Below are 20,111 nucleotides of genomic sequence, written 5' to 3'. Positions count from 1 at the left end.
AAGAAACGTAGTCTTCCTTTTATACGATAATCAACAGCAGATGCCCTCAAGTGTCTGACCAAGACGAACAATGAGTTGGCAAAGCTCAATAGATTGAATTGTATTCTGAGCCTCTGCATTCGAAGGGATCCGCCATAAAGGCAAAGGAGGCAGGTCAGCCGTGAAGATGGCACAATTTGAATTATTACGGTCACAGCAAACCAATTCTGGTCGGAAGCTTTGAATTGCTTTTCTCGTATTTTGTGATAGACTGCATTTGAGAAATTGGTGCTGAGCTGGATTGTGATAAAGACCAAGCCGATTGGCAAATAGAAGAGGTTTGATTACCATCACAGCTCCTTAAACCAAACCGAACCGTCCACAAGCCACCTGTGATCTAATTTGATGAACAGCTCCCCTTCATCAACATAACTTTACAATTTTAGTATAGACCCAACCCCTCATGAGTGTCATTTCCAGTTACTCATAATCATATGCGACCCAATTCAGAAAGTCGCCACCAAGCCATCACTAAAGGTAAAAGTCAATTCAGTCCAAAAAAACGAAATAAGTACAATCAAAAAGATTCTATTGCAACAAATGTGCAAGAAGATGAAGTTGTGACAACTTTTTCTTCATGATATCCAGCACGCCAATGGAACTCACTTTTGGGATAAGATAATGACAATCTGTTCAAATCAGTCATGAAACCAAGCGAACCCCCAAACCGAGTGCGATCCAATAACACAATGCAATGAGCTCTGATATCGTCATTTCCCATAACGTTTTAAATTTCAGTAAAGAAGTCAACAAGCCAAAGTCACAAAAGATTTTCATTTCTTTGTATGGCATTTACTCAATAAGACAAGTAATTTAAGAAAGAAGTCGTCTAAGAAGAACTCAAAAGGCCCAATTCTTGAAACTAGTATATAGACAGCCCGCAAGGGTAGATCTCAATTAAGACCAAAAAGTCCACAAATCAAAAACGATTTCTAAATTTCCAATTCATCAAAACTTCTTCCAAAAACACAAATAGGCTTTCATGCATATCTACTACATCCAAATATATAGTGTATATGTATCTATAGCCCATACAATTTACAAAAAAAAACAAAATGTGGTATGTATTTCGTTTCGTTTCTTGGTTGTGATTTTTTGTTTGTTTGTTTTACTTCCAGCTTTAGTTGAAAGGATTACAGTCAAACCATTTGCTTTGTTTAAAAAAAAGTTCACAAGTTCAAATGCAACATTAAAGTAGCATAAAACACACACACACACACACACAAACACACACAACAGAAAGACATTCAAAAGAAGACACACACACGCAAACACACAGCATTCTTTCTTAACCTCTTGGTTCCAAGGTTGATTTGATTATTTGACGATTTTTCAGATTAGACCATAGAGGTCACCGCAGGAGTAGAAACTGATTTCGAACATGTTAATGAAAGACATCCAATGAATTCTAAAAAGGCCTCTCGAGTCTTTTCTTCATTTGAATCATGAACCAGATGTGCTTGACCATATCTTTCTAATAAACCAACACATTGAACATCTGTGTTGATCATCAAATCACAACCAAGACCATGTCAATCAATCTATCCTTGGAATAGTCAAGATTTGAGAAAGATTTCACATACGAGTAAGTTTGTTTGCCTCTTCGATGGTTTTGGGGAAATCTAGAGGGTAGGAAGGTGTCATCGTCGGTAGTGCGGCCGAAAGTGGACGTAAAACCGAATTGGGCTCTGATTGACGAAGGTTGACTTGCCGCGTGGCATTCCAGGAACTAAAGATCACATACGCGGATCAGACTTTTATTCAGTAAACATTCAACCCCACCATAGTTACTTCCTTTTGAATAGAGAAATGAGAGAAATAGATTTACAGCTCTTGTTTGATGATCAACTCTTGTTGCTTGACCACGCTTTGTAGATCATCGACTGTTTTGACCAAACTTTCGACTTGAGTCACGAGCTGAGCTGTCACAGGGTCAGGCTGGGAATTCGGAGCAGTAGAACCATTGGACGTATTACCAGGCTGACTAACACCCGTGATGGTCAATAGGTTTTTCTATATTTGAAAGAAGTCAGTATCAGTCCTCGCTGACCATGATTATCCAGGCGGGTCTGGGTACATCTTCAAGAATCATAAAAGAAAGCTTCAAACTCAACTAGAGCTGGAGCCCTCAATGGGCTAGGTCTGAGTTTAATTCCAATGATCATATAGTGTGTCTTGCCGTCCTCTAGTCGAACCACCACTCTGCCATCAGGAAAAACGTCTTGGACAGCCTTGATGACCTCGGTAGCGGGTGCAAGCTGTGGGATAGGTTTATCGCCAAGAACTCCTTCTTGTACATAATGAGTGAATTGTTTTTGATAAAGTTGCCACAAGGTAACTTGTTCGACTCCACCACCACCTGGACCAGCATTACTAGTAGGGTCAGGTTCAAATAACGAAGCGATCCATAAACGGGTTCGGTAAGGTTCTGGAAAATGTACAATTTTAACTACATCTAGCTCGTCCAAAAGATCCGGAGATCGGCTGTTAGCTATATGGCTTGGCGTAGAGTTATGAGCGTGAGCTGATTGATGATTAGTTGAAGTGATCATAGATGACGATGAAGGGGTAGTGTGTGACGTATGATGAGCTTGGTGAGGAGTCGAGGGTAAACCGACACCTGAGTGAGTTGAAGCGGTATCTGATGGTGCACGAAACATGTCATCCTAGAGTGGAATATCCGATATGAGTACTTGCAAGTAAAAGACCAGCCCGAATCCAACCAAAAAGACATACCAAAATAGCGTCACGTTCCAAGGCAGGCCTGAGTTTGAGTCCTCTGATCACATATCTCTTCATCCCATCAGGTCCAACATAGCTATCCGGTCGAAAGACGGTTTCCATGACGGTGATCACGTCTGTAGCAGCCGCCAAGGGTGGGATCGGTACGCCTGCATCTTCACCTTGATGAGGTTCAAATTGCATTCGGTACATGCCCCAAAGTGCCACTTGCTCAATCTCTCCTTCAGGATCAGCCTCAAACATTGTTGCGATCCATGCTCGTGTACGGGAAGGTTCAGGTAAACGAAGTACGCGACGAAGGTATTGACCGACGAGCAAGTCGGGAGCCGTGATTGTGGTTCCTCCGACCTGAACCGATGGGGGTGGAGCAGCAGACATGTGTGATTTGATTCGGGTTCGATGAAGTAGTTGAGATCGATTTGATTGAAGTTGATGTATTAAGTTGAGAAAGTGTTTTGAGTGTTCTTGAATAGTGAGTCCTTGAGAAATGAGAAGGTTGAAGTACTTTTTGTAGTTGTTGTTGTTGATGTACTGAGGCTGAACTCAATCAACGGGGACCGTTCATTCGATGGTTTGATCAATTTCTCTTTGTTACATGTCATCACCTCTCGATATTACGATCTGCTGTGTGCTGCGTGGTCGTATGCTAATACCAGCTGGTAGCTATGCTAGTATCGCGGATGAATGCTAGTATGTAGTGTAAAATGTCATGACACCTCGTAAACATGCCACTGTGATTTTTCTTATTTCAATTCTACCATGGCAGAAATCAGGATCACTGATTTTGATCATTCAACTTTTAAAATTCAACAAACATCCTTCTCTTATCACATCAAAGAATTGATTACATCAATAAGGGTACTCAAAGCAAAGTATGTAGCGCTACATACTTTTCGCTACATACTTTTTTTGGCGGGGACAAAGAAAAAAAATATACTTTTGGCCTCGCCTTCCCCGCCAAAAAAAGTATATAGCAAAAAGTATGTACTTATCACATCAAAGAATTGATTACATCAATAATTCATCTGACAAAGAAAAAAATGAATTCATAGTGTTGCAATACTAATAGAGGTGTAAATGTAAAAAAGAGTAGAGGAATAAGAAGCTTTTCAGTGTTCTTTTCAATGATGATGAATCCAGAATTTGGTTTGAACTTTGACTTCAAGGTTTGAATACATACTTATAGATCAAGCTTAACTTGATTGCTACGTATACGTAAATAACTTTGTGTGAAAGATTGTGCAAGTTCATCTTCTGAACTTTGATTGCATACTTGAGAGTATGTATGAGACACAATCATGATTTTCCTTTGTCTCAAAATTTAAGACTCTATAAAATAAAGATTCAAATGAAACTAGGCAAGATAGTCACAATTTTTTCTCAAACTCATGGAATATCTTCTTTCACCTTCCATGTTCTGTAAACTTTCAAGTATGGAAATCTCACTCCAATAAATAAGATGAAAGTTAACTCCACTCATCTCAAAGTAAATCCAAAAAGATAGACTTCAAAATTGGTCCATGATATCTTTAGTACATACAGGCATTGTCCTCACTCTTTTAGCTTAAGCTTTTATTTTTTGAAACACAAGAATTGAATGTTGAAGTTCTATTTAAACTTTGTAATACTACTCATGATACCTGATAAAGTAGTAAATCATCAAAAAGTTCATCATAGGTTGAAAACCTGTTTCATGATCAGAAAAAAACAAAACTTTGAAACTATCCAATCAGTGTCACCTTTCAAGATCAGCTTCAAATGAAAGGTAAAATGTTGACAGATAGCTATAAATGATGAATGATGAATGTATTAACAATTTTGATCAAAGAGATCCGAATGAGAAAATGACTTACTTGATATTCAATTCAAGCATAGAGAACCATAAAAGCTGCTCCAACACTCATGGCCAAGTAAGACAGTTGAGCTTGTCCGCTAAGAAGAGAGAATACACCACTGGCGCTCTATATTTTGACATTGAATATCAGAAAATGATTTCTAGAAATTTAAACCGTTTCAGATGAATGAAAAAATGACTTACAGATGGGTAAGCACCATCTGGAGATTTGATATCGGGTTGTTTAGGAGGCTCAGGAGTCTTGGGAGGCTCAGGAGTTCCACAGGTACAAGCACTACCATCGGATTTCTGAAAAAAAAATTCAAATCAAGTTGATCAGTTTCTTGATGCTTGATTTTGAATCTTACGAATCTGATGAAAAGAAATCATTCTCACAGTTCCAGTGGCACCAAGCTGAAAAGATTGATTTTCATCGAAATCAGTTTCCAACTTTTTTTTATAAACAAAACGTACAGGATCAAGAATTTCAAGAAAAAGTTACTTACACCACCTTCAGTTTTTGAACTGTCGAGTTTAGATCCGTCAGATTTCACAACAGAATCTTTTGTAGCGGAATCAGCTGGTGAACCGGCAGTTTTCTGAAAAAAAAAACCCAAAATGTAAGGAATTTAAATTGGTTTGGTTCTTTTTATTTTTGTAATATTATAATAAAATATTTTTGAAAAAGAAAACTTACAGATCCGGTCAGGGGGTCTTTCTAAAGATGAGAATGAAGAATAAAAAACCCATTCAGGTCAGTTTTTTTGGATCAAAACAGATCACTCAGAAATCATGACTTTTTCTTTCAAAGATTTCTTTAGAACAGATCAAGAATATTTCTTACCGCGGTAGTGGAAGCCTACAATTGATAGTCAATAAAAAATTGAATGTGTGTACGGTCAGCTACATTATTGTGATACACGATCATCAGGTGAAGAAATTGAGAAATATTTTCACCCCAGGACCATTCTTTGCATCTAGACCAGTAGAGGTTGGACCCGCCCCAAGTGTGCCACCAGGGGTATCAGCTGGAGTCAATACGACTTCAGAGACGAAGAGTGCAAGGCAGAGGAATGCAAGTTGAGCTGAGAAACGCATGTTGTTGAGGTATGAAGTTAAACTGCTTTTTATACAAATCGTAAGAAGTAAAGGTAAAGTGTTTTTTTGTTAAAAGATTCAAGTTAAGAAGTAAGTGTTTTTGCTTGCTTGAGATGCGAAGAAAAACTTTGGAATGATCTTTTCAAAAGCGAAGAAAGAAAAATGAGATCTGATGTAAATGATAAGATTTGGTTATGAACAAATATGTACGGATGTGGAATGATTGTTAATGGTACGAACAGTGAGTGGCTTTTATGTTTGATCAGTTGATTGGTTGAACACCTATATCTTACTCTCGAGCTTTCGGAACTGGTCACATCGATTGCGATAATACCTTCGAGTCAGATAATTTACCACTCGAACACGATGACAACTATATCTCCTTTGACCCGGTGACTAGGGAATCGTCAAGTTTCTTTCATCGTTCTTACAAACAAAGGGTGGTGACCGATGATTTAAAGTTTTGGGAAGTCAGGATGATTGATGATTGAGTCGATTTACAAGAATAAACATATCATGGGAGTCGCTTCGACGCAAGAGTTTTCGAGCTGACTCGTGATGGTCAAAGGTCCTAACGATTTGACGTGGTACACATAGTCAGAACAAGTCTATGAAACGAAAGACGAGGTTCGCGATCGAGCTCATGATCGAGGTAGACGTCAATGGAAATCTATGAATCAAACACACTCAACAGATCAATCGTGAGTGCCAAATGCTGCAAGATTTTTACATAGCTTACACACAAGCCCTCTAGGCTCTCATGACATGGCCGTCTTGAAGGTCCAAGGCATTCTCGCATTCAATGCCTTCAACAGACTCCACGTCGAGAGTGATAGCTTGGAGTGGTTGTCTCAGAGCCTCAGAGGGCCAAAATCCACGGTGTAGAAAAGGTTCAACCTCCAAACATGACAAGCCATAATTGAGAAAGTTTTTTAAACCTCTTTGACAATTTGAGACTTTGATGGATTTGAGAAAAGTGTTGCAGAAGTCAGTAATACTAAAGTGAGAAACTTGAAAAATGATGAATGTGTTGTTTATATATTTAAGAATCAACACCAACCAATCAAAATCACCTCATTCTCAGATCATTCCATCCTTTCTTCACTTTTTTGACCATTTTTCCTAAATACCTCATAGCATCACATTTTACAATACACGCTCAATCGGGCTCTTTCACGAATACAAATAACTGATCTCTATCATTTAGATAAATGCTCCTTGTGCTCAAGATTGCTTCTTGCTCAAAAACGAAGTATGGTGTGGGTTATGTAGAATCTTGAATTATGTATATATCATTACATAGCTTATCTTGTTTGAATAATTATCAAATCTTTATCAGATAAATCAAAGAAATTATCAAGACCAAATCAAAAGGTGATCCATCCTAAGAGTACTTTTACATTTCCATTTCTAACAATCCAAAATCTAATCAAAACAACAAGTCAAAAAAAGAACAATCAAACCTTATAAGACCACCATAAAACCTCCTCCTCCTCCTCATGATCTGAAGATATCAGTTTGATGACCAAACCAATCAAAATCAATCAAAAACCTTTAAATCTTCATCATCACTCGAATCACTTTCTTCATCATTCCAACCACCACCCTTAAGAACCTGTCGAATCTCAGGTAAACAAACTTTAACACCGATCCTACCATTTTCCAATCTATCTTCTATTTCATCTTGGTTTAATTTTCGTTTAGGTCCATTACACGTACTTGATGATGATGTTGATGATGATGAAATTGAATGGTTTATAAACCTATTGGCTACTTTACAATCTAGTTCAGGTCTTTTGGATAAGGTATTCGGAATTGGATCTGTTCCGATTTGGTTGAATGAATCGTTTGGATGTTCTTTATTCCCGACATCTTCTGTGGTTTCATCTGATGAATCTGGATCGTTTTCCGAACCTTTTTGGGTTTGATCTAATGAATCATCTGAGCTTTCTTGATTATCAGTCCCTGTTTGGATCGTAAATTACAAAGTATTGATTAGAAACAATGGATTCAATAGTTGACGATCAAATTGTATTTCGAAACTCACTTGATGCTTTACTTCAACAAATAAATTTCCATCAATTCGATTAACAAAGCAATATGTATCAGCCTGAATCCGATGTCTGAGATGATATAATCCAACTGAAGGTTCTTTAATTTACCTTTCAGAGCTTGCCTGACTAGATCCTTCGAGTTCAGTTGAAGTTTTGATTTCTGGTTTTAATTTATTTGAATGAGTTGAAGAGCCTTGAGATGAGGATTGTTCTTGGTCTGCCATGGTTTAAGAAATGTCTTGAGTCTGAAGTGTGAAAGTGAGAAAGTGTTACATACAGATGGATGCTTATGTTGATGCTTATAGCGAGTGTATCTTATAAATCGAATTTCGAATTTCCGCCGTACTTCAGCTGCCATCAATCGATCAAGCTTAAAGAAGAGGAAAAGTGACGATTGAAAAGAAACAATGAAGAAGTTCATAAACGAATTCAAACCGATCTCAATCTCAATCACTTCTCAACTCATCAAAGTAAGTCTCAAATTCAATCATTCAAGAAAATGGATGAATTCTAATATCTTTGAGATTTCTAATAACAGACTAATCCAGGAATCGGATCACAACCTACTTCAAATCATTCTCGTTCATTTTCTCATTTCACTTCAACATCAGTTCAGTCTAACTTCTAAACCTCAACATGACATGAACCATTCGAAGCCTCACACTAACCCAATTTTTTTTCTAATTTTTCCGAAAAAAAAAGACTCAAGCCCAACGTCGTCATAAACCCAAACCCAACCCATCAATCCAACCCAACTCATCACCGAATCCCAAACTAATCTCAGCATTAAGACAACAAGTGATCACCAATGCAGACACGACTTATGAAAGCTTACCATCCGTTACATCAGGTTTCGATCAAATCAAACTCAGCAAACCATCTACATTCTTTAAAGCTCGTTTACACCTCAGTTCGTTTCCAAAGATCGGACTAAAGATCACCAGACCTGCAAAAGATACTCAATCCTATGGTCTAAACTTTGGTGTCATGCCTCGTCAAAGTCTTTCGGGAGAAGACGTTTCCGAATCCTTGTCTACTTCAGGTTTACAAGACCAATTAAGTTTAGTAGATCGAACTCTTTTAAAACATCAAACCAAACAACCTTCATCAAATAAACCAGAACCCAAGAGTTTGGTTAGATCGGGTCCTAAAACCGGTTTCGGTTCTACAAATCATGATCCTAGAATCCATAAAGCTTCTACTACTCTTTTACCAATCTCTCATAAAAAACTTCAAAAACTAGCCGATCTCATCAACCGATATCGAATGACAGTTGACGAATCTGTCTTACAACTTAAGTTTAGTCATAAGGCTGTGGCAAGTAAAGTGTTAAGTTTGGTATTAGAAGCTAGAGATCAAGCTGTTGCAAGAGGAATGAAACGAGAGAAATTAGTAGTCTGTGAGTCATGAATTTTTTGGGGGATCAAGTGCTTGATAAATTTATATTCCATTAAGCTCATCTCATCCAACACTTGTCTATCAATTACTGATACAAAACAACTATCGATTGATCGTTTTTTTTAGCTGAAGCATGGGTCACCAAAGGCTTTCATACTACCGAACTTCAAGTAAGAGCACGTGGAAGGCATGGTCAAATCACTCATCCGACATCTAAGTTTTGTTTGATCTTGAAAGAATCTGAATCGAGGTTCGAATTAAATAAGAAATCATTATATAAAGCAGCACAGAAAAGAGTTAAACAGAAAGGTATCATTCCAGGTGGTTCTTGGAGATTACCGGCTGATGGGGTGGTGCCTACTAGCATGGCTTACCAATCTACTTGGGCTTGGTAAATTGTTAAGTCAGTTTAAAGATCACTCGGCTTGGATTTTGTTACATAGTTAAGAAGTATGAAATTCATATTAACATTAAAGCTTGGGTCGTTGCGGGTCATATTGAAGGTCACCTAGACAATTTTCAAGTGGAACTTTGAGTCCAAAATGTGAATTTGAGTTCAATGATCATTTTCTTAGACTTTCTTCTTGATCGATCGATTTGAACGCTAGATTGGTCTGCGGGTGATGGTATTTGACTGCTAAATTGGACTTTAACGGTTTTTGACTGGTAAAGTGGAGTTGCACAATGTGCTGTGAATGGTTAATTGAAATGCTGTGTACTGTGAATGATCTGAGTCCTCATTGTGGCCTTGACTCACATACATACCTTCAGCCATCACATCTCCCTTTCCTAAGAGTATGTTGATAAGCCATACAATAAATTCCACATCCATTCATCCAAAGATATCACCTGCAATCTTGGTACAAGTATTGCCCTTTTTTCAAAAAAAGGATCCAAGATTGTGTTGTTCGAGTTATGAAACAAATCGATTTCAAATTTCTTCAATCTTTATACAAGTTTACATTTACAGCTTTCAAAAGAAAAGGGTTACAAAACTTAATTTTCAAGTTTGATAAAAAACAAGAATTGTATTACCACGAAATTCATTCGACTCCAAATGCAATAGTCTTACAACCTTTCAAAGCAAAAAAACCCATCACCCAGAGAGAGAGAATCAAGATTAGATGAATTGATTTGATCATGAAAGTCTTAGAATTTGATTAAAAACAAAACAAAGAGGTTTGAGACATACCATGAATATCAGTGATTAAAACTGATTGACCTTGATCAGAACCAGCACCAGCAGCTACCCAAATCGGTACAAAATGTTCTTCACGTGGATGAGCGATTTTAAAACCTGGTAAGCTTTTCAAGTTCATTAATCCTTTAAGTCTTTCTTCTGTCTGTTATCAGAAAGAGAGAAAAAAAGTAGAAAACTAGATTTAGTTGATGCTAATCTAATGGAGATTTTGTAAATTAAACTTTTCTTTTCTGAGACTTACATTGGATTTAAGTGAATTTGAAACAATAGAAGATTCGAATTCTAAAACAGGTTTACCAGCCGTATCTGCTGTCCATTCTGACCAATCTTTAAAAGTATGAATCGTAAGTCCACCTGAAAGAATTAAAATGTTTTCATGTCTATAAAGAAATTCAAAACAAAGAGAATTTCGATTAACTTTTTTCATTTCAAAAAACACTTGGAATCTTGATTTACGGTGAAGAAAACAAATCTTACCTTAAACTTGAGACTGCTTTTCCTAATTGAATGTTTTTCATTGGATCTAATGAACCATCAATTGAAACCTGAATCACTGGTATAGGAAATGTACCAGTTTCTCCATCTGGAAACCTAAGAAAAAATCCCAAAAAAACAATTCAAGAACCGATCAAAAGAGAGTTGTTATAAGAAAATATTAGAATATATGTTAAAACTTACATAAGTTTAAATGGAATAAAAACTCCATGATCAATTCCAGCAGCAGGTCCGACCTTTCCATCTTCACCTCTAGGTTCAAGTCTTGTAGTAGTCCTAGCTGGAATCCCGGCAGATTTTAAAGTAGAAACTACGTGTGATGAAATCTCACTTGATCCATTTGAATGCCATTTAGTAGTATAAAAATGATCAGGAAATCCATAGTAACTTTTCAATGAAGGAAAACAACAACAACATCAGGTTAGTCATCATCAGTTTTGTGTGAAGTTTAGAAATTTGAAAATGTTTAAACTTACTCGTAGAGTAAAGGTTGATCGTTTCCATAATCGGTCACTATGTATCATGATTTTGAAGCGATCGAATGATGAAGATCAGAAATTTAAATGAAAAGAAATTCTATGAAAATGAGGTCAAAATCAAACATGAAGAGTTCATACCTAACATTTCACCCTTTTCTTCCCAATGGGCTGAAAACGTTACGATTGCTGATGGAGCATATTTACGCAATAAAGCAGGACCGAAATCTTTTAAGAATTTGTTTAATGGACCATCAACTCCTTGTAAACCACGTGGACCAAGTTGTTCTGAGGGAAAATAAATCCCTGGATCTGATTGTTCAATACATACCCGAAACAAGTCAGTTTCAAGAATATCGAATGAGACTTGAACGATATTAACTTACGTCCATGTGCCTACGATATCATGAACAGATCACAATGTTTGAATATCGATCAACGAAAAGTAAGCAATGAAACAAGAAATTCAATGGAAGAACATCGAATCATATGGAAAACTCACAAAAAAGAAAGCAGGAATCGGACCTTTGCCATTTTTCCTTTCAGGTAAACTTTCAAGTGCTTTTAACCAACCAGATTGAACTGAAGTATCGATTTTAGTCATCTTGTCTTTGGTAAAATACGATTGATAAACTATCGTTGAGATTAAGATCAAAAAACTTATGAAGATGTTCAATCGAAAGCTCATAAACTGATTAACTTATTTCTTTACAAGTGAATGAAGTAGCAAGGGAGCACATTCGGGCATTTGAAGAGTGTTTATATACTCTTTTTGATAATTCAAGCTGATGACTAAGCGATTGCTTGATGCATGTATGACCTCATCTCACAGTCAATGATGAGTCATCAAAGTTAAAAGAATATCATTGAAACCGCGGAAAAGTTTGCTTCCATCGGGTTTCAACCGAACTGATTCCCGCGTTGTGAACTTTGAAGAATTTGAATCCAACAATTGACATCCAGAGCCAAGCGTCTTCCAATCAACAAAAATACCCCCGGAGGCAGTGATCCTCAAATGCAGCTGGTCAAAAAGAGTGCACACCGGAGTGAGCGGTGTTTGACTTGTACTGTATGACCTGACCTTGAAGCTTTCTGACTGGCCCCGGGGCCGGCTCGGGCCCTGGCTTGACCCAAAAGCCTTCAAAGATTGATCAGGGCCAACCAAGGCACACCCCAAATCTTAGAAACCCAGGGTACAGCTTGATTTTGGGTGCAAAATACATGCAGAAGAGATTTTTGTTTTAGGCTCATTTCTGGACCAGCTCTTGGGACAGGTATAAGCCTCAGGATTGGAGCAACTCAAGAAATGGGTACAGTGGTATCAAGCTGTATTTTGGAAATAATCAGCAGGCACCCCAGCAACCCAGTCCACCTGATGTGCTCACAGGGCCTTTGATGTTCCCGTCAGTAGGTTTCCAAGGTTTGGGACATGTACCATCAACCACCAAACTCCTTGGGCACACTTGGCCAGGCAGGGTTAATACCAGGTCATAGCCCAAGCATTTGCCCTGTGTTGTAACTACTAGTACAGAGCTGTACAATTACAGGTATGGTGCCCACCACTGTTGAAGACTTTATTATTCTCAATCAGAATCATCAAGAACTACAAACTTGTTTGTAGACATACTTGCTAGTAACAAAAGTCCATCAATGTTGCTTGAGAAGATGAATGCCTTGGAAACTGATCACTATGAGTGTGTATGGTTTTCAAAATGAAAGCAAATGTTAAAAGAATTCAGTGGTGTGAAGGTGTACCAGTGTTTGTCTCAGAGGATGTGAGAGATGAAGTTGATGATTCAACTATCATAGAACATTCAAATTCAAGCATGGGAATGGTCAGGGCACAGGTGGGTCAGGGACATAGAAATCAAAATAAGCAGATAAGTAACACTTAGCACATAGAAGAGAAGCTAAACTGGATGATAAGTTGATTGAGCTCTTGCTAATGAATTGTGATATATTGCAGAGTGATATTTTTAAAGATTCACCAAAAGAGAAATCTGTAAAGATCCTCTTTTCTTCAAATGTTGCAACAATTTTTTAATAATAAAACTCTTCACAAGGTTGTGTCAGCCCTGAGCCCTGATTACAGGACCATGGGCTAACAGTACCAAGGCTGTGACCCTGACACGGCCCTGCCCAACCTTGCTCAAGGAGTTCTGAGAGACTCACGGTATGTGTACTGGGGCTTTCAAACCTAACATGATGAGGCTCACAAAAGCCCTACAGGCACCCCGGGCGGCCAGTTGGGCCAGTTGGGCCGGGGTGCCAACCCTTTTTCTACAAAAAACTCATGCTCACAGTGACATATTTTTTTGTTACATAATTTCCATCTATATTCACATATCCTACGATAATCAAACTTCAAAGTTATTTGTTGATCATCTGACATCACCTAACACCAATCACCAAGCATCCCAGATTCCCAATACCCAATACTCTAAACCCACCTCAACTCAATATACCGGCTATATCAACTCCTGTGACAAGATCTTCATTAAGTTGCACAGCAACCTCTTCCAGTACCACCCCATCCACCTCTGTCTCCAAGATTGCCACCAATGACACCACCACCGCACGCTCATTGTGGGTGTGGCAATACTTTGTCCAGAAATACATTCACAGCATTATGAATAATTTGCCAAGCCTCAAAAGTTTTCATTGACACCTATTACACTGAAATTGAGGATTCAAAGATATCAGCTACAATCTGGAGCATACCTCTGGCTCTCAATGAGTGCAGGAGTACAAAACTGATGATTTGACACTTATCCCACACTCATCATATTGAACCACCAATAACAACCAATCAACCCGCAGTGGCTGCTTTCTATATTGATGATGACCCAGTTCAGGCAATTTGAGGCTTGCTGCTATTTATGGGATACAAAGTAAAACCCCGGAATGAATTCTCAGTTTTTTCCCCAGTTTTTTTTGGCTGTAGAATTAGTTTGGGAAAACTGGGAAAACTGATTCTACAGCCAAAAAAAAACTGGGAAAAAACTGGATTTGATTCAGGGTTTCTACTTTATATCCCACATTGGAGTTGGCCCCAAATATATTTAGCATAGGGCCTGCCACTGCAGCAAAAATCTGGGGCCCTATTGGTATATTTGGCAATAGGTCCAATTTGGGGGTTGTCACTGTGGATGCTCTAAACCAACAATTTACGCTCCAACAAATGGATGATGGAAGTGAGTTCAACATCAGATGATATAACCCCATAGAAGCTTGGTGGCAGATTAGTGTCCTTGAGATGGAGAGTCTCAGGCTTCAGCGACATTACAGTGACAATATGTAGAATATAGATTGATGTTTCTTGTAACATACCAACTTGAGCAAAAAAAAGGCAACAAGTGTTCAGCAAGATACAAAAAAATTAGGAAGCCCAATGATTGATCACCACCCTTTTGCAATTCTGGGCAGGTTTGCACTGATGATGAATGTAGTACAACAGTGAAAAGTCTATGGAGATGTGGATAATCAACTTGATTGCACTCAAGATTTGAGTTGACCATCAATTGCCAAACAGTCACCAGCCGGATCAAGAAAGCCTGTAATCAATGATCATACAGGATGTTCAACTTTACAGTCACCCTCTGTAAAAATGGTGCAATCCGCATACCCTCATTCCTCACAATTTTTTTTTACAATTTTTCATATAGTGGGAACCATCAAGACACAAGAAGCCACGGACCGGGTAGTTTGTAATTACATACAACAAACATCTGATTTTCCTCTGGTACACCCTTGACCGTCAGGAATAAAAAAAACAAGAACTTCGAAAATTGGTCTTCTGAGGATATTTTTGAATAGCCCTGAACGAGAGGACCCCAAAAATATCTTGATTTTTGAATTGAGTGATATTTGTGACTTTGGCAATCTTTTTTGAAAAATTATCTGATTAAGTGGCTCTTGATGGTTCCCACTATAGTCTAATTCATCTTATCAACTTCATTCAAGAACAAAATCACATCAAACCCCACACAAAAAAGAAAATTATTATAAAATTTGATAAAACAACTTAAAGACTATTAGCAACACCATTTGAATGTACAACAGAGCATTCTAAAGAAAAAAAATCACAGATCATATTTTATCTTTCAAGACAAAGAAAAATAATATTAACAAAAATTATTCAAAAACTAAAAAAACAAAACAATCTTATAAACTCAGTTTAAGATTCATTTGAAAAGGATCAACACTTTTCTAATCTTCAGTTGTATTTTCATGGTCTTGGTGGTTTGCATTTTGTTCTCCTTCGTGTCTTTTCTCCACGTTTGGAACCTGATGAGTTAGAAAGACATCCGGAAATTTGGTTTGATTTTCAACAGTCGAACAGAGATAGGTAATATAGTTTGATTTCTATCATAGGATTTATAAATAGATACTGATCAACTCACGGCAAGTGTGTCTGGATCGAATTCCTGTTGGGTAAGTTCTGTCTTCTGATCTCCTTCGTCTCTTTTCATCAGTTCATGTTCCTGATGGTGGATAAATAGATAAGAAACTACATAGGGACACCTATATGAAGATCATTGTATGACTTACTTCTTTCTCTGATTCTTCTCCGAGATACTAATAGGAAGCAATGATTAAGCTTCTATGTCGGGGATCAGCATTAAGAACTAACCAATCTACTCACACCAACTGATTCTTCCTTCTTTTGATCCTGGTCCATATCGTGGCTTTTCTGCAGTGTGTGTTCCTGAAGTTTGAGAAAAGAATGTAAGAAACTGATCAAAGTCATGCTGATCTTATGATTGATGACTTACTTCTTCTTCTTCTCCTTCTTTAATTTTTCCTACACCTTGAACAATCTCATCAAGTTGACTTCTTCTTTTCATATTCATAGTTGGAGTAACGCCATTGAGTTCAGCAGAAGGCGTGTCGAGACCAGCTGGAAGTGTGAAAGTTTGATCAAAGATGAAAAGGGAAACAAACAGACAGAAAACGAGAAAGTTCAATTGTAACATTTTGATTAATTGTATATATGATTTGATATCTAAAGTAGGGGCTAAAGATTGGATTGAAAGTTGTAAGAAGATTTTGATAATAAATGCCTAATTTATTTACTTCGATTTTTTTGGTGTTTTGATTTTGCTTTATGGGTGCAAGTGATGAGTCGAAGGGTTTCTCGATTCCAGGGATTGACCTCGCTCTTTATACGCGATATCGAGAATCTCGATGAGATACATAGGTGGCGCTCAGTACGGTCACCATATTTCTCTTGTTACCCATCGAACCGCTGACTAATCGGGCTTGAGATTGATCAGCTCGAAGGTGATCAGCATAAAATGTAAATTATCGACTTGTATCATAAAGATATCCATTCCTTCCTCGTGATGATTGAGGATGATTATCTGTCACTAATTAATTCCTTCAATAGATATTTCTATATACATCTTGACTAGCGTGATGATCCCTCGATGTTCTTTGCTCCCTGGTGTCGTGGTTCATCTCTACCTCTCTCTGATTGTCGTTATGTGCACTAGATCAACCGGATCATGATTGTGCGTTAGAGCTGTTTGGTCCTCAGTCTTGGTCAAGCATGATGGATAATGAAGTAGTGATAATTTGGGTGATTTTTGATACTTTAATGTTCGTCATGACGGGTTTACTGATCATCAAATCACAACCTCACTTCGATGGTCGATGTTCGGTGTTGCATGTTCGATGTTTGGTCGAGAGGCTTTGGCTGAGTTGAGTGTGTAGAGTGTTCAAGGTTTCTTGAATCGATCAAGTCAGACTTTAAATCAAACAACTACGTAGTCAACTCACAGCGCTGCCTGTGCGCCAGTGCATCATACAACCGATTTGGATGCCTCCAGGTCTATGGTAATTGACTTCAAGCTAGAGTGTGGACTCAATCGTACTTCTCATTTACTCCTGCTTTGGAGATAATAAGGTTCTTCAAAATGCTATGAAATGCATTGTTTAATCATTCTAAAGACCGAAAACATATTGTAACGAAAGGGAACGAACAGCAAAGAAAAGCTAATGCAATTGGGATAACAAAAAAAAATCACACCATTCTTCTTTACCTATTCTATGCATTTTTCTTTTGATTCCTTTATCATCATCATTCGAATCTTACTCATACTTTCATACAACATGATCAACTTTTAATCCTCATAAGATCTTTAAAACCCTTTAAATCATCTTTTTACCTCTTTGTCTAAATCCCATCGCAGGTCCAATCGTATCCATAGCCAATGAAATACTAGAACCACGTGTACCATGTGAATTTGTAAAACTTCCTTCTTCTGCATATTTACTTTTATCTTTCTGTTTCTTTTTGATCACAAACAAAACTACTGCTATCGCAAGTATGATACCTGTTAACCAACCTAAGATATTCCACCATGATCTTGAAGCTGAATGTTGATTATGATGTCCATTTAAAAATTCTTCATGAGGCCATGTGAGTTTTGGAGGTGAATTGGGTTCTGTTGGTCGATTGTGCATTTCGGTATGTGGTACTGGTGGTGGTTCGTAACCTTGAGGTGGTGCATAGGGATCATCATGTTGTGTTGAAAGTGGTTTGAAATGATCATCATCTTTGAATGAAGAACTTGGAGGGTGTAGAATCAGATGTCTTAATCCTTCAATTTGTACTGAGAGGAATGTTTCATGATCTGTTAATCTACGTTCGAGTGCTTCAAGTTTTTCTAACAATTTCTCAACCTATCCTCATTCAACATACAAATCATCAAACACACATCAGTACGAGTTACAAACGACGTCTATCAAATTATAAAGTTTTCGTACCGAGTGTTCTGGCAGTTTGTGAACAAGAGTGTCCAACTGTTTCTCTATATGACCAAGACGGTCTTCAGGGAAATGATCTTTAGCTGAAGATGAACCTTTATGTTCATCATTTCCTGTAGGCCATTTAGAATCCGTTAGTTGATCTAATCGATTAGTTAACTTCTGGACAGACTCTGCCCATTGTCTTTGAGCATTGATAGTTTCAAAGGTCATCTAGCGTAACAGCACAGAATCCGAAGGCGAGATAAGTTAACGAGAGACCACAGAGACTATAGACAGAATGCTTACCGCGGCTTCCTACCATATGATCAACGGATACGATAAATCAAGCCATCAGGGAAATGATACCTTCAAAATTAGACATATTTCAAATCTTACATCTTTTAGACCACCGGTTCCTTCCAGCACGACGTCATCAGCGGGTGTGTGAGTCTGTGTATCATGTTCAACCACATCGGCTTGATTTTCAGCATGTCCTTTGATTTCTTTCACATCAATTGCGTATATATCCATATTATCGGGTTCTTCATTAGGACTTGCAAGACCAGTCAGACCAACATAGTAGCCTTTGGGTAATTTAACGTTATCCGCAAAGAAACATTCCCGCTTATAGTGTCTTTCGTGACCTGACAGTGTAGTATGAGGTGTCAAATCGAGGTGAACCTAGAGTAGAAGAATCATCAATTTTAATAAATCGTGCCGGTCAAGTATCAAGACGAGTAACTATAAAAATATGGTCACTAACTGCTATCGTTCCGGCCACATGGGTAATCTTAGCCCAGATTAGACCTTGCGCATTACGAAGTCCGACCTGACAATCTCCAATCACATGACTCTAGGTGGTGAAGACGCTTCCGATCAGAACTTACACCAACCAGCCTTGAGTAGATTAACTCTGAACGGAATTGGTTTATAGCCAACAATGAAAAACTCACCAAGTAAGCAGCTTCATCGCTCTCCTGAAAATCACTTCTTAGTTTATCTTCAATCCATTTCGTATGACCTTGCCCATCATCCATCACACCACTGACTATTGCCCATTCATCTGCTCCATGACCACTTTCGTTTGCTGACCAGTGTCTTCGATCTGATCTCAAAGTGACAGGACTCATAGGTTGAGTATCAAAAAGTACACCTAATCCATCAAAATTAGTTGGACCTCCAAAGAATGAAACCGATTTATCAAGTGGATCGGGGAACTTGTCAACAGTCATGAGTGGAGCTGGAGCTGGGTGAGCTTTAGGGTCTGCTGGAATTACAAGTTTAGTCGGATTAGAAGTCTATTCAGACATGTAGACATATATGATGATCAAATAAAAGTAAACAAGAGTTTTTGCCTGTCAGACTCATTGCTTCTCAAATTCAGATGACGTGTAAAGGAAAAAAAAGATGATCAACAAACTTTAGTGTACCAAAAAGCTAAACCTCTACCACCCTTTCCACGAACTTCATTTACAGTATTGTTCTTTTCAGAATTTGGAAGTCGCAGTGCATGTGGACCACCATGAATTCGGAAAGCGATTTCTAATCAAAGACATAAATCCACACTTGAGTTCGATATGTTGTTTTTGTATTATAAAAGATTTGAAGAGTAACAGTCGTACCTACAGACCATTGATCGAATGTGATTGGTTTTTCTGTAAAGATACCACCATAAGCTAAAGGAAATGGAGTGACTAATCGAAGGTAATCCTTTGCACTTGGCAGTCGATGCCTGCAAACCAGATCGATCAGTTTTTTTGATTGAGGTTTCAATAAGTCTTGAGAGATAATTTCAACTGACGTGCTACCGGAGATATCCCAATGTGGAATATGACCATCCTCAGGTAATGGACCTCTGAATGAGAATTGTTCATCTCTAATTGCATCTGCTGATCCATTGACTGTTGATGGGATTATCGATATGAAGAGTAAGTAGGTGAGACTGAGGATCATGACATGATAATGTTGATGATGATGATAGTGCCTGAAGGAATTCTTGATGTTTGAGTTCATGTTATTGT

At 38.0% G+C, this 20,111-nt stretch overlaps 8 protein-coding genes across 8 annotated transcripts; 2 read left to right on the top strand and 6 right to left on the bottom strand.

Annotated features, from left to right (window-relative positions):
• Positions 1-999: 999 nt before the first annotated feature.
• MELLADRAFT_77962 (uncharacterized protein) lies at positions 1,000-3,340 on the bottom strand (the record flags this gene model as incomplete). Its single annotated transcript, XM_007410735.1, has 5 exons — positions 1,000-1,537; positions 1,623-1,768; positions 1,868-2,052; positions 2,235-2,705; positions 2,776-3,340. The coding sequence occupies 5 exons, from the start codon at positions 3,157-3,159 to the stop codon at positions 1,377-1,379; spliced, it is 1,347 nt and encodes a 448-aa protein (XP_007410797.1).
• A 1,306-nt stretch (positions 3,341-4,646) lies between these two features.
• Positions 4,647-5,713, bottom strand: MELLADRAFT_107151 (uncharacterized protein; the record flags this gene model as incomplete). Its single annotated transcript, XM_007410734.1, has 7 exons — positions 4,647-4,742; positions 4,820-4,924; positions 5,012-5,029; positions 5,122-5,214; positions 5,313-5,333; positions 5,460-5,474; positions 5,573-5,713. 7 exons carry the CDS (start codon positions 5,711-5,713, stop codon positions 4,647-4,649), a joined length of 489 nt encoding a protein of 162 aa, XP_007410796.1.
• Positions 5,714-5,917: 204 nt separating this feature from the next.
• MELLADRAFT_107150 (uncharacterized protein) lies at positions 5,918-6,632 on the top strand (the record flags this gene model as incomplete). Its single annotated transcript, XM_007410932.1, has 4 exons — positions 5,918-5,954; positions 6,014-6,183; positions 6,311-6,414; positions 6,494-6,632. 4 exons carry the CDS (start codon positions 5,918-5,920, stop codon positions 6,630-6,632), a joined length of 450 nt encoding a protein of 149 aa, XP_007410994.1.
• A 621-nt stretch (positions 6,633-7,253) lies between these two features.
• On the bottom strand, positions 7,254-7,991 carry MELLADRAFT_107149 (uncharacterized protein; the record flags this gene model as incomplete). The annotated part of the gene is made up of 3 exons (XM_007410733.1): positions 7,254-7,678; positions 7,761-7,771; positions 7,876-7,991. The coding sequence occupies 3 exons, from the start codon at positions 7,989-7,991 to the stop codon at positions 7,254-7,256; spliced, it is 552 nt and encodes a 183-aa protein (XP_007410795.1).
• A 142-nt stretch (positions 7,992-8,133) lies between these two features.
• Positions 8,134-9,648, top strand: MELLADRAFT_56279 (uncharacterized protein; the record flags this gene model as incomplete). The annotated part of the gene is made up of 4 exons (XM_007410933.1): positions 8,134-8,237; positions 8,306-8,377; positions 8,470-9,166; positions 9,292-9,648. The coding sequence occupies 4 exons, from the start codon at positions 8,175-8,177 to the stop codon at positions 9,558-9,560; spliced, it is 1,101 nt and encodes a 366-aa protein (XP_007410995.1).
• Positions 9,649-9,962: 314 nt separating this feature from the next.
• MELLADRAFT_56277 (uncharacterized protein) lies at positions 9,963-12,154 on the bottom strand (the record flags this gene model as incomplete). The annotated part of the gene is made up of 9 exons (XM_007410732.1): positions 9,963-10,240; positions 10,358-10,508; positions 10,608-10,746; positions 10,844-10,957; positions 11,045-11,248; positions 11,338-11,374; positions 11,479-11,649; positions 11,724-11,733; positions 11,840-12,154. 9 exons carry the CDS (start codon positions 11,939-11,941, stop codon positions 10,209-10,211), a joined length of 960 nt encoding a protein of 319 aa, XP_007410794.1.
• Positions 12,155-15,546: 3,392 nt separating this feature from the next.
• Positions 15,547-16,313, bottom strand: MELLADRAFT_107147 (uncharacterized protein; the record flags this gene model as incomplete). The annotated part of the gene is made up of 5 exons (XM_007410731.1): positions 15,547-15,624; positions 15,741-15,821; positions 15,889-15,915; positions 15,971-16,045; positions 16,113-16,313. 5 exons carry the CDS (start codon positions 16,311-16,313, stop codon positions 15,547-15,549), a joined length of 462 nt encoding a protein of 153 aa, XP_007410793.1.
• Positions 16,314-17,243: 930 nt separating this feature from the next.
• MELLADRAFT_77960 (uncharacterized protein) lies at positions 17,244-18,931 on the bottom strand (the record flags this gene model as incomplete). The annotated part of the gene is made up of 5 exons (XM_007410730.1): positions 17,244-18,024; positions 18,109-18,321; positions 18,397-18,405; positions 18,487-18,771; positions 18,854-18,931. 4 exons carry the CDS (start codon positions 18,619-18,621, stop codon positions 17,491-17,493), a joined length of 891 nt encoding a protein of 296 aa, XP_007410792.1.
• Positions 18,932-20,111: the final 1,180 nt, after the last annotated feature.

Source organism: Melampsora larici-populina (genome assembly GCF_000204055.1).
Source record: "Melampsora larici-populina 98AG31 unplaced genomic scaffold MELLAscaffold_22, whole genome shotgun sequence".
NCBI classification, from domain to species: domain Eukaryota; kingdom Fungi; phylum Basidiomycota; class Pucciniomycetes; order Pucciniales; family Melampsoraceae; genus Melampsora; species Melampsora laricis-populina.
This window is presented reverse-complemented; position numbering and strand designations above follow the sequence as displayed.